This window comes from Montipora foliosa, chromosome 1 (genome assembly GCF_036669935.1).
Source record: "Montipora foliosa isolate CH-2021 chromosome 1, ASM3666993v2, whole genome shotgun sequence".
In the NCBI taxonomy this organism is placed as follows: domain Eukaryota; kingdom Metazoa; phylum Cnidaria; class Anthozoa; order Scleractinia; family Acroporidae; genus Montipora; species Montipora foliosa.
The window spans coordinates 55188019-55200518 of NC_090869.1; the positions used below are offsets into that span (position 1 = coordinate 55188019).

Below are 12500 nucleotides of genomic sequence, written 5' to 3' on the forward strand. Positions count from 1 at the left end.
TAACTAATACACTTGATTGAGATCATCTTTAGGGTTCTGCAATCCACTAATACACACTTGGCAGATAAAGGAGTGGAAACTGGATAATAAGGGGATGGGTGGTACATAAATATGAAGCTTCTCACTAGGAAGTACCACATTTTTTCTCAATATTGATAATCCACATTACAAAATATTTTTGAGAATGGCACATAGGGCAAGTCTCTGTAGTTATCATATGCCTAATATGTTAAATCCATGAAGTAGCAACAAAACAACAACAAGAAACAGAAGCAAAGTACTATTTGTTTTCTACTAGTTGGGGTACATTGTATATTTTTATGTGATAATACTTCACCAGAAGTAGTAAATATTCCCTTAGTCAAGAACTAGTCAAGCTTAAATTTAAAATTGCTCTTTTTTGGTGAATGTGTACAAATTGCAACTTAAGTGGTACCTGACAGTGGTCACATTGAATTTTTTTGTTGCATACTATAACTTATTATATACATGTAAATACCAATGAAATACCGTATGCTGTATGCTTTACAGGATTATACTGCTGAGTGTCTCTAGTTTTTTGTAGTCATTATTTAATAATTAAGTGTTAAGTATGGCCTGTTCAGTATTTAATTTTATAAACAATGTAGACTGTTTAATCTGGTCTCCTGTCCCCAAGTTTGTATACTTTATGGGTCAAACAATTATTCAAGGAGTGCTTATTTATCCATTATATTATCTTGTGTGCTTGTAAATTAAGTAATCATAATTAGTTGTTTAAGTAGTATTGTAATAATTAGAGCTAATGCCTTCATTTATTAATGTAAATTCTTCAAATTTTGTCTGCTGACCATATGCCATTCAAGCCCCCGGCTTTGGCTGCTCTCATGTACTAGAGTCTGATATGTAATAATAAAGTGGAATGAATGAAAACAAATTCCAAGTGAGCTTTTGTGCAAAAACATGATATCTTCACACATGAAAAGATTACTGTTGCTGTAGTTACATATGAAAATTGGGCCTTTCGATGCCTTTTGTGAAATGATTTAGTATTTCATTGGTGTTTATATTATAATAAATAAAATGTTACATGGCTACTTGGAGATAAGAAATTCCTCTTCTCGTGTTGAAAAATATTTCACTTGTGTTGCTGCACTCAGTCGTGAAATATTTTTCAACACTCGATGAAAAATGTCATATCTCTGCGTGGCCATGTACGTTGTAATATCCTCCTATATATTATGTAATAATATTTGTAGCCACAATGTTTAAGCTGTGATTAAACTTTTGATTTTTTAGATGCCATTTCTCAAACTTTGCCTCCAACAAAAAGAAGAGGAAACAGATGGACAATGATACATATGAGCAGTACCAGCAGGAGCAGAAAAGAAGGCAAAGAACCAAAAGGGTGAGATTTCACTTGCCTACTGTTTCAAAAATTTAAAGTAGACAGAGTAAAATAATGGTTAATGATAACCATTTCGTACCATGTCTTCATCCTTTTTGGAGGGCAAGAGGTCAATTCATAATCACTGTTGATTTTTCTAAAATACCAGTAATGATTTGGTGCATACACAATGTAGTAAAAGTAGTTTTATGTACACCAGCAGCTTGCTTCAGAAGTATTTTACGTTAAATTCAGATTCCTTAGAATCAGAAAAGTATGGCCAGAAAAAAAAATCGGTTTCAATGCACAGTATGATCCGTCAGTTTTTCAGTTTTGAGAATGCTTGTTGTACCCCAGTATGTTACTTACTCATTTAATCATTGCGCCTTCATCTATCAAGGACAAGTTTATTCCATCGGTTCAGGCTACGTTTTGCACGAACAGGAAGCACAGCTTTGACGTAATTCTTGAAATAACAAAAAACAGGTGAATTGTGTTGCTCAAAAAAAGGAATAATTTAATGTTTGTTTTATGGCACAGGCACAAGTCTTGAAAAGGCACTGACTACAAATGTTCTTCGGGTGCGTGATCTCGAGGAGACAATTTTGTGTCCACGAGTGATGGCTACGAATACTATCTTTCCTGTAACTTTTTTTTCTGACGTAAATTTTTTGTAATTTTTTTTACAGCGCAAAGAAGATGAGTAAGAGAATAAAATTATGCCAAAAAAAAAGATAGGTCACCAACCTCGTTTAGGAGAAAACAGAAAGCAAACCAAGCTCGACCCCTCGACAACACGTCTCCCCGATAGCGCGGTTTCACTTTCACAGTCGGACTTAAATCTTCTTTAGCATTATCAAGGCTATCACTCGACTTTTTGTTTTGTGAGAGTCCAAAAAGTTTCTTGTTTTGCTCTTTACTGCTGTGCTCTGAAAACGGCCATTCTTCTTTCTAGCGAGCTTTCCCTCACGAAAGGTCGGCATTTTGAAATGTTTTTGGCCACGTTCGATATATCAATATTCACACATTGGTACGAGTCTTTATGGTTAAATTTAAACATTGTTTTGTTTAGAAATATCCGTTGAGACTTGTGAGACAAAAAGAGCCATGAAATTTGACCATAAAGCCTCTTAGCCATGCCTGAATACGAACGGGGCTTACACTGTGTTATGCGCAGAACAGGATGCGCAGTTCATTGGTGTTAATATTATAAATAAAATGTTACATGGCTACTTGGAGATAAGAAATTCCTCTTCTCGTGAAAAAAAATTTTCACTTGTGTTGCTGCACTCACTCGTGAAATATTTTTCAACACTCGATGAGAAATGTCATATCTCTGCTCGGCCATGTACGTTGTAATATCCTCCTATATATTATGTAGTAATATTTGTAGCCACAATGTTTAAGCTGTGATTAAACTTTTGATTTTTTAGATGCCATTTCTCAAACTTTGCCTCCAACAAAAAGAAGAGGAAACAGATGGACAATGATACATATGAGCAGTACCAGCAGGAGCAGAAAAGAAGGCAAAGAAAGAACCAAAAGGGTGAGATTTCACTTGCCTACTGTTTCAAAAATTTAAAGTAGACAGAGTAAAATAATGGTTAATGATAACCATTTCGTATCATGTCTTCATCCTTTTTGGAGGGCAAGAGGTCAATTCATAATCACTGTTGATTTTTCTAAAATACCAGTAATGATTTTGGTGCATACACAATGTAGTAAAAAGTAGTTTTATGTACACCAGCAGCTTGCTTGAGAAGTATTTTACGTTACATTCGGATTCCTTAGAATCAGAAAAGTATGGCCAGAAAAAAAATCGGTTTCAATGCACAGTATGATCCTTCAGTTTTTCAGTTTGAGAATGCTTGTTGTACCCCAGTATGTTACTAACCCTTTCTTTGCGGCACAAGTCCAAACCATACACATGTAGTCATGATGGCTTTCACCACTAAGAACAATTCTCTCATACATTTCGTGTGGCTTTGTATTACCTCAGTCTTTATACAGACCAAAGTTTATTGACAAAATTTCTTTGTTCCACAGTAACTGGAGACGTTTGAAGCTCTGCATTCCTACCTGATTTCATCCAATGAATCAGATGAAGAGCAAGACACACTGGTTACAAGGCCTCTTGTCTGGAGAGCAGAGGAGGTATCCACTTTCCTTCATGGTTTGGACTTGTGCCGCAAAGAAAGACTGTCAAACCAGCAGAGGAGGCAGTGTGTAAACAGGAGGGTTGGCCCTCCCAGCAACAGAAGACATAATGAAGTCCCAGAGAAACTTTTCTGGGCCATTAAGTTGTAAATATTTTTTCTTAAGTCTGTATTTTTATCAAGGATGATATTAGGTTGCTTTCAATTGGGAAATCCAGATTTAGATCTTAAAATCTGGATCTTTCGGATTTCCAATCCAACAGAAAATAAAACAGATTTTGTCACGGATTTCAATTGTGGGAAATCATTGTCAGGATCAATTAGTGAGATCTGTGACAAAATCTTTTTCAAATTTTGTGTTCGATTGGAAATCCGAAGATCCAGATTTTAAGATCAAAATCCGGATTTTCCAATCGAACGCACCCTCGGTCATCACTGTGACACTAATCAAACTAGGCTGCACCTATGAGTCCACAGCAAATTGAATTAATGGCGTTGTGTTGTGTTTACTACCTGGGACTGTATAATAATTATACAATCCCACATAGAGACTAATATGTTTAGGCATTTTGGTACAGTACAATTATATTGAGGTTACACTGTTCTGTGCCTTTTTGTTCTTTTGTCGTGCAGTTCACACATTCAAACATTTGGCTGACATCCTTGTTCACTTTTTTTTACTTTCATGATAAAAATGATAAAATGTATATGCAGGGTACAGTATTTGTACCAGTGAAATGAAAACATCTCCATATAATTTGTTACTTAATATCTTAAGCTAGCTTGCACCAAGAAAACACTATCATGTGTTAAAAGAGTGTAGCTATCAATTTGTATATAGTATAAATAAATGTTTTGGTATTGTTGTACATAATAGAAATAGGCAAGTGCCTGTTTGAGTCATTGATAATAAAACAGTGTAAGGTATACATGTATCTCATATTTTATTTCTGGGGACATAATCAGGGAGGGAGTCAAGTCCTTCTGCCAACAACATTGAATCATTTGAATTTCATTGTGAAAGTAGCGTCACAGCTACGAACTCAGAGTAAATGAAAACGTAAATACAGCCAAATTTGTAAGCTACGCCACCCAACTGATTTTAAAGTGCATGTAAAATACCAGCGAAAAGGAGAAGCCGCAAATGCAGAAAAGGCAGGAAAGTAGGTGCATTTGTGTGACAACACCGCGTTTTCCCTCAAGGCAAACACCTTGGTTTTAAGCATTAACCAACTAGTGAACGCTGAAGAACAAGCGGTTTTTTGGCGTTCTCCGCGCATTCACTGTTCGCGAAAATGCAAGAAAACTCCACTGAACGCGTTGTTTTGAAACTGGAAAACACCAGTAAACAATGGAAAACAACCTGTTTAGCGTGCGTTAACCGCCCGGTGAACACCAGGACAATGAGAGAAAACTCCGAGTAAACTCCAGTTAACACGCTGTTTTGCGACTGGAAAACGCCGGTAAAACAACTGGAAACAATCTGTTTTCACAGCGTTAACCGCGCGGTGAACACCAGGACAATGCGAGAAAACTCCGAGTAAACTCCAGGTAACACGCTGTTTTGCGACTGGAAAACGCCGGTAAAACAACGAAAAACAATCTGTTTTCGAAGCGTTAACCAGGCGGTAAACACCTGGAAAACGGCTTGTTTTCCTGTTGTTCACCCTAATGGAAAACTGTCGGATAATGGAACGAAAACTCGAGTTCACCGGCTGGAAAACAAACAGAAAACCTTGGATTTTACGATCAGAAAACGCAAGCAAATGTTCGAAAAATGCCGCATTTTGCAATATTCACCGATCGTTTTCCTAGCGGGTGAACGCTACTTTTTTTGCCGTGTTAGAAATAGAGGTTGTGGCGAAACATTGTGGATTATGTGTATAGAAGATTAGAGTGTCCTTGTGTTCTATACTCAAACATCAGAGTCTACATGCCTTATCCTCAAAAAGACTTTCCTTCTTTTGTATTAGCACAGGTTTTTGATTTTGTTGGGAATGCACATTTTACTGAATAAACAACTAATTCCATTGTTTTTTCATCTTCAGGTGAACAATGTTGATGGTCAGACACCTATGGAAATCCAGCCAGGTAAATGTATAAATTTGCAGTGAGTGTGGCTCTATTGGATGACACTGAGTGTTCTTTAAAGACTCGTGCTTATCAAGGAAGGTGTTAACATTAATCTGATCATGATAAGGCCAAAGTCTGGGGGGATGTGTACACGTAGAAAATGGGTGACTAGAACATGACGTTCAAGGAGCTTAGTACTAGCAAGTAGAAAGATGTCCTAAGCCCAGTTTCAGTCTGAAAGCAATACTTTAAACTACCTCATTGACAGATGTGACTTCTGCTGCTGATGTCCAAAAGAAACTGTTCATTTAATAGTCCTATCTCAAATGTCAATGGAAATATTTGGTCCAGTAGACTTGCATTTCTTTGTCAACAGTTTTGCTATCTAATTTAATGTTGAATCCTATTTTATTCAGCCATTTGGGTGCCCTCTCATTGGTTTTTAATGATCCAAGGTTGTCAACCTGTGGTTATTTGAGTGGGCTTGTAGTATAATCAAAACAAACACGTTAATCCAAAATAATAAAAGCTCACGTCTGCTTATTCAACAGAGAGCACAGTTCAGCAAGGGCAAGTAGGGGTGAGTACCAATTTAGTAATTATCGTTCAAACACAAGTCATTGCAACTCTAGGATTGAGTTGCAAAGCCAATTATTAAATCCTCCAATCCACCAGCTGGATATCTTATCAATTTGAAAGGATTAGCTTGTAACATTTTGATTTGACTTTGCATTTGATTTCTTCTTCTCTCGATCTTAATAGTCGTACTACAATGGGACTTCTCTTACAGAGGATGGCAGTTTAACAACAGCTGCTGATCACAACACCATATCTCAAGATATACCTCAAGATTGTGACCTTCATCATTCAGGTGGTATTTTTGGTTTTTGCTTTTGTCATTAAGGGTTCCTATTGTGCTCTAAAAGGAGGAGTAAGGATTGTACAGTTGGTTAGTGCACGGCCTTCTGTGTGAGTGGTCCTGAGTTTGATCACTTGTGACCTTACATCCTTGCTAATCGACTTTTTCCATTCTTTGTAGCTTCAGGTAGCTTTAAATACCCTTAAAACGGAGCACTGATGAAAAGAGGGGGGTAAAATGAGTGCACCTTCCCCTTCCTGGGAGAATACACGGTAGGAGGTAAAGGAACTTTTGACGTTAAATATAAGGTGTACCTTTCCCTTGAGCTAACAATATATTCAGTACCCTATTCCAAGCTATTCTTGTCAGCCATTTGGGTGCCGGGCTCCATGATCCAAGTCTATTTCATGAGGTTGTCAACCTGTAATTGTTTGAGTGGACTGTATACTGCAATGTGCATAACCGAAACAAACATATTAATCCCAAAATAATAAACGTTGATGTCTGCTTTAATTCAACAGGAAGTACAGTTCAGCCAGGGCAAGTATGGGTGAGTACCAAGATAAACCTTGACCAATTCAAACAATAGTTTGCAACTCTATGCAAGTTGGTATTCGCTCTCTTCATTACACTGGCTCCAACCTCTGGAACTCACTTCCAATTACTATCAAGCAGATAACTCCATTCTCTAGATTTCGTAAAACTTTAAAACAAAATATTATAGACAGTTATAATAATATTATTAGTTCTTAGTTGATATGTTATTATTGTTAATATTATTAATATATATATATTATTATTATTATTATTATTTATTTTTTTATTTTTATTGTTTTTTTTTGGATAGTTAGATCTTAAAGAAATGCTTTTAACATAAATTGTCTATTTATCTCTGTATTCCTTCTGATAAATTTAGTTCCTTTGGGGCACCTACTCGATTAGTTTCACAAGCTATTTAGGTATCCCAAACTCTTCACAATCAACTTTGTATTAAAACTGTTTGTTCACCATTTATCCTTTTTTCTTTTCCCCTAACATTTTATTTCTTAATCACAACTGTAATATTTCATTAGTACTATGTATCTTCTTCAATATTTAATTTGTAAATATTCATATGTATATTCTATTTTTCTTTTTCCAACACTGTAAATTAATGTTTCTGTGAGTTTAAATTAAAATTGATTGATTGATTGATTGATTGATTGTGAATTGCAGAGTTGCAAAAATATGATGATGATGATGATGATGATGATGATGATGATGATGATGATGATGATGATGATGATTATTATTATTATTATTATGGCAGCTTAAAACTCCTAAATGCCAGGTCCTAATCACAAATACTGAGCTTGTGAACGTAGCCAGAATTATCTCAAAATTTACGAATTTACATTTGATATCAATAAAATTGCATAAAATTAATAAAATAAATATCTACAGGAGACTAGCACATCACTTTGAATATCGTAGTGATGTGAAGGGTGTGGCTCAGGTCAGCAATTATTATTATTATTATTATTATTATTATTATTATTATTATTATTGTTAAATATATTGTTATTGTTATTATTATTATTATTATTATTATTATTATTATTATTATTATTATGATTATTATGATTATTAATCACCCAATCCACCAGCTGGGTGCTGTAATTTAAAAGGATTATCCTGTAACATTGGGAGTAAAGAAACAATAATAATTGTTTAAGTTTGCCTGACTATAGAAACAACTCAAAGTAGTCTGGTCTTGGTAATAAATGATGCTATCATGCAAATGGCCTATTAAAAGAGAAGGATGTTTCAACATTACAGTAATTAAAATTACTTTTATTGGCACACCCTTTCCTTTTTTAGCTAGTTGGTCAGCATATAAAATGACTGGTGCGACAACTTTGCATTAATTACCTGAGGAAGACACTGGACAGGAGTTTTGAACTGTTGGGTCGCTGAATTGGAACTTTTTAATTTCTCCAAACCATAGCCTAGCACCAAAAGTACAAGTAACAGAAACAATAAACACTTTGAAGTTATTATAGTATTTCTAGCATATTAGAAAGAGAGGTTATGGCAAAGCATTTGTGGGTTCTGTATAGTTGCTACACTATGTGTATAAGATTTAGAGTGTCCTTGTTTTCTATACTCAAACATCAGAGTCTACATGCCTTATCCTCAAAAAGACTTTCCTTCTTTTGTATTAATAGCACAGTTTTTTAATTTTGTTGTTTGTTGTTTTTTCATCTTCAGGTGAACAATGTTGATGGTCAGATGCCTATGGAAATCCAGCCAGGTGAATGTATAAATTTGCAGCGAATGTGCCTCCATTGGATGAGACTGAGTGTTCTTTAAAGACTCATGCTGATCAAGGAAGGTGTCAACATTAATCTGATAAGGCCAAAGTCTGGGGGGATGCATGTGTACACATAGAAAATGGGTGACTAGAACACGAAGTTCAAGGAGCTGAGTACTAGCGAGTAGAAAGATGTCCTAAGCCCAGTTTCAGTCTGAAAGCAATACTTTAAACTACCTCATCGACAGATGTGACTTCTGCTGCTGATGTCAAAACGTAACTGTTCATTTGATAGGCCTATCACAAATGTCAATGGATTTTTTTTTGGTCCAGTAGACTTGCATTTCTTTGTCAACAGTTTTGCTATCTAATTTAAGGTTTCAATCCTATTTTTGTCAGCCATTTGGGTGCCATCACATTGGTTTTTAATGATCCAAGTCTATTTTATAAGGTTGTCAACCTGTGGTTATTTGAGTGGGTTTGTAACATAATCAAAACAAATACTTTAATTCCAAAATGATAAAAGCTTATGTCTGCTTATTCAACAGAGAGCACAGTTCAGCAAGGGCAAGTAGGAGTGAGTACCAATTTATTAATTAATATTCAAACACAAGTCATTGCAACTCTAGGATTGAGTTGCAAAGCCAGTTAAATCCTCCAATCCACCAGCTGGGTATCTTATCAATTTGAAAGGATTAGCTTGTAACATTTTGATTTGATTTTGCATTTATTTTCTTCTTCTCACTTAATAGTCGTACTGCAATGGGACTTCTCTTACAGAGGATGGCAGTTTAACAACAGCTGCTGATCACAACACCATATCTCAAGATATACCTCAAGATTGTGACCTTCATCATTCAGGTGGTATTTTTGGTTTTTGCTTTTGTCATTAAGGGTTCCTATTGTGCTCTAAAAGGAGGAGTAAGGATTGTACAGTTGGTTAGTGCACGGCCTTCTGTGTGAGTGGTCCTGAGTTTGATCACTTGTGACCTTACATCCTTGCTAATCGACTTTTTCCATTCTTTGTAGCTTCAGGTAGCTTTAAATACCCTTAAAACGGAGCACTGATGAAAAGAGGGGGGTAAAATGAGTGCACCTTCCCCTTCCTGGGAGAATACACGGTAGGAGGTCAAGGAACTTTTGACGTTAAATATAAGGTGTACCTTTCCCTTGAGCTAACAATATATTCAGTACCCTATTCCAAGCTATTCTTGTCAGCCATTTGGGTGCCGGGCTCCATGATCCAAGTCTATTTCATGAGGTTGTCAACCTGTAATTGTTTGAGTGGACTGTATACTGCAATGTGCATAACCGAAACAAACATATTAATCCCAAAATAATAAACGTTGATGTCTGCTTTAATTCAGCAGGAAGTACAGTTCAGCCAGGGCAAGTATGGGTGAGTACCAAGATAAACCTTGACCAATTCAAACAATAGTTTGCAACTCTATGCAAGTTGTGAATTGCAGAGTTGCAAAAATATGATGATGATGATGATGATGATGATGATGATGATGATGATGATTATTATTATTATTATTATGGCAGCTTAAAACTCCTAAATGCCAGGTCCTAATCACAAATACTGAGCTTGTGAACGTAGCCAGAATTATTTCAAAATTTACGAATTTACATTTGATATGAATAAAATTGCATAAAATTAATAAAATAAATATCTACAGGAATAATTTTCTTATTAGCATCCCATAGGTGTCCAAGTGGCTAGCACATCACTTTGAATATCGTAGTGATGTGAAGGGTGTGGCTCAGGTCAGCAATTATTATTATTATTATTATTATTATTATTATTATTATTATTATCATTGTTGTTAAATATATTGTTATTATTATTATTATTATTATTATTATTATTATTATTATTATGATTATTAATCACCCAATCCACCAGCTGGGTGCTGTAATTTAAAAGGATTATCCTGTAACATTGGGAGTAAAGAAACAATAATAATTGTTTAAGTTTGCCTGACTATAGAAACAACTCAAAGTAGTCTGGTCTTGGTAATAAATGATGCTATCATGCAAATGGCCTATTAAAAGAGAAGGATGTTTCAACATTACAGTAATTAAAATTACTTTTATTGGCACACCCTTTCCTTTTTTGGCTAGTTGGTCAGCATATAAAATGACTGGTGCGACAACTTTGCATTAATTACCTGAGGAAGACACTGGACAGGAGTTTTGAACTGTTGGGTCGCTGAATTGGAACTTTTTAATTTCTCCAAACCATAGCCTAGCACCAAAAGTACAAGTAACAGAAACAATAAACACTTTGAAGTTATTATAGTATTTCTAGCATATTAGAAAGAGAGGTTATGGCAAAGCATTTGTGGGTTCTGTATAGTTGCTACACTATGTGTATAAGATTTAGAGTGTCCTTGTTTTCTATACTCAAACATCAGAGTCTACATGCCTTATCCTCAAAAAGACTTTCCTTCTTTTGTATTAATAGCACAGTTTTTTAATTTTGTTGTTTGTTGTTTTTTCATCTTCAGGTGAACAATGTTGATGGTCAGATGCCTATGGAAATCCAGCCAGGTGAATGTATAAATTTGCAGCGAATGTGCCTCCATTGGATGAGACTGAGTGTTCTTTAAAGACTCATGCTGATCAAGGAAGGTGTCAACATTAATCTGATAAGGCCAAAGTCTGGGGGGATGCATGTGTACACATAGAAAATGGGTGACTAGAACACGAAGTTCAAGGAGCTGAGTACTAGCGAGTAGAAAGATGTCCTAAGCCCAGTTTCAGTCTGAAAGCAATACTTTAAACTACCTCATCGACAGATGTGACTTCTGCTGCTGATGTCAAAACGTAACTGTTCATTTGATAGGCCTATCACAAATGTCAATGGATTTTTTTTTGGTCCAGTAGACTTGCATTTCTTTGTCAACAGTTTTGCTATCAAATTTAAGGTTTCAATCCTATTTTTGTCAGCCATTTGGGTGCCATCACATTGGTTTTTAATGATCCAAGTCTATTTTATAAGGTTGTCAACCTGTGGTTATTTGAGTGGGTTTGTAACATAATCAAAACAAATACTTTAATTCCAAAATGATAAAAGCTTATGTCTGCTTATTCAACAGAGAGCACAGTTCAGCAAGGGCAAGTAGGAGTGAGTACCAATTTATTAATTAATATTCAAACACAAGTCATTGCAACTCTAGGATTGAGTTGCAAAGCCAGTTAAATCCTCCAATCCACCAGCTGGGTATCTTATCAATTTGAAAGGATTAGCTTGTAACATTTTGATTTGATTTTGCATTTATTTTCTTCTTCTCACTTAATAGTCGTACTGCAATGGGACTTCTCTTACAGAGGATGGCAGTTTAACAACAGCTGTTGATCACAACACCATATCTCAAGATATACCTCAAGATTGTGACCTTCATCGTTCAGGTGGTATTTTTGGTTTTTGCTTTTGTCATTAAGGGTTCCTGTTGTGCCCTAAAAGGAGGAGTAAGGATTGTACAGTTGGTTATTTGGTTAGTTGGTCTGTGTGAGTGGTCCTGAGTTTGATCACTAGTGACCTTACATCCTTCCTAAATATAGAAAAATCAAACTTCATAATTTTTCATCCACCTCAAAAAAGATTACAGGATTTTTCCTTTAATCTCTCTTTAAACAACAAACAATTGAAAAGAGAGTATTGATTCACACCTAAGTTGGAAACCTCAAGTAGATTTTGTAGTAAAAAAAATTAGAAGCATTGGTATTTTATCAAAACTAAGGCAT

The 12500-nt window shown here is 35.5% G+C and overlaps 1 protein-coding gene and 1 long non-coding RNA gene across 7 annotated transcripts in view; both read left to right on the plus strand.

The window, feature by feature from the left end:
- Positions 1-4451, plus strand: part of LOC137979237 (uncharacterized) — a 5567-nt gene extending 1116 nt beyond the window's left edge. The window contains exons 3-4 of the long non-coding RNA XR_011118271.1: positions 1279-1387; positions 3413-4451. This is a non-coding gene — a long non-coding RNA (uncharacterized lncRNA). The remainder of the gene's footprint in view (positions 1-1278; positions 1388-3412) is intronic.
- Positions 1-12500, plus strand: part of LOC138001568 (uncharacterized) — a 62396-nt gene that overhangs the window by 32595 nt on the left and 17301 nt on the right. For 4 of the 6 annotated variants that reach the window (XM_068848146.1, XM_068848145.1, XM_068848148.1 and 1 more), the window contains 11 exons: positions 5571-5613; positions 6147-6175; positions 6358-6466; positions 6976-7004; positions 8705-8747; positions 9296-9324; positions 9500-9608; positions 10115-10146; positions 11261-11303; positions 11852-11880; positions 12056-12164. In XM_068848146.1, coding sequence (XP_068704247.1) covers positions 5571-5613; positions 6147-6175; positions 6358-6466; positions 6976-7004; positions 8705-8747; positions 9296-9324; positions 9500-9608; positions 10115-10146; positions 11261-11303; positions 11852-11880; positions 12056-12164 — 604 coding nt within the window. The remainder of the gene's footprint in view (positions 1-5570; positions 5614-6146; positions 6176-6357; positions 6467-6975; positions 7005-8704; positions 8748-9295; positions 9325-9499; positions 9609-10114; positions 10147-11260; positions 11304-11851; positions 11881-12055; positions 12165-12500) is intronic. The other 2 variants (XM_068848149.1, XM_068848150.1) reach the window with 1 other exon arrangement.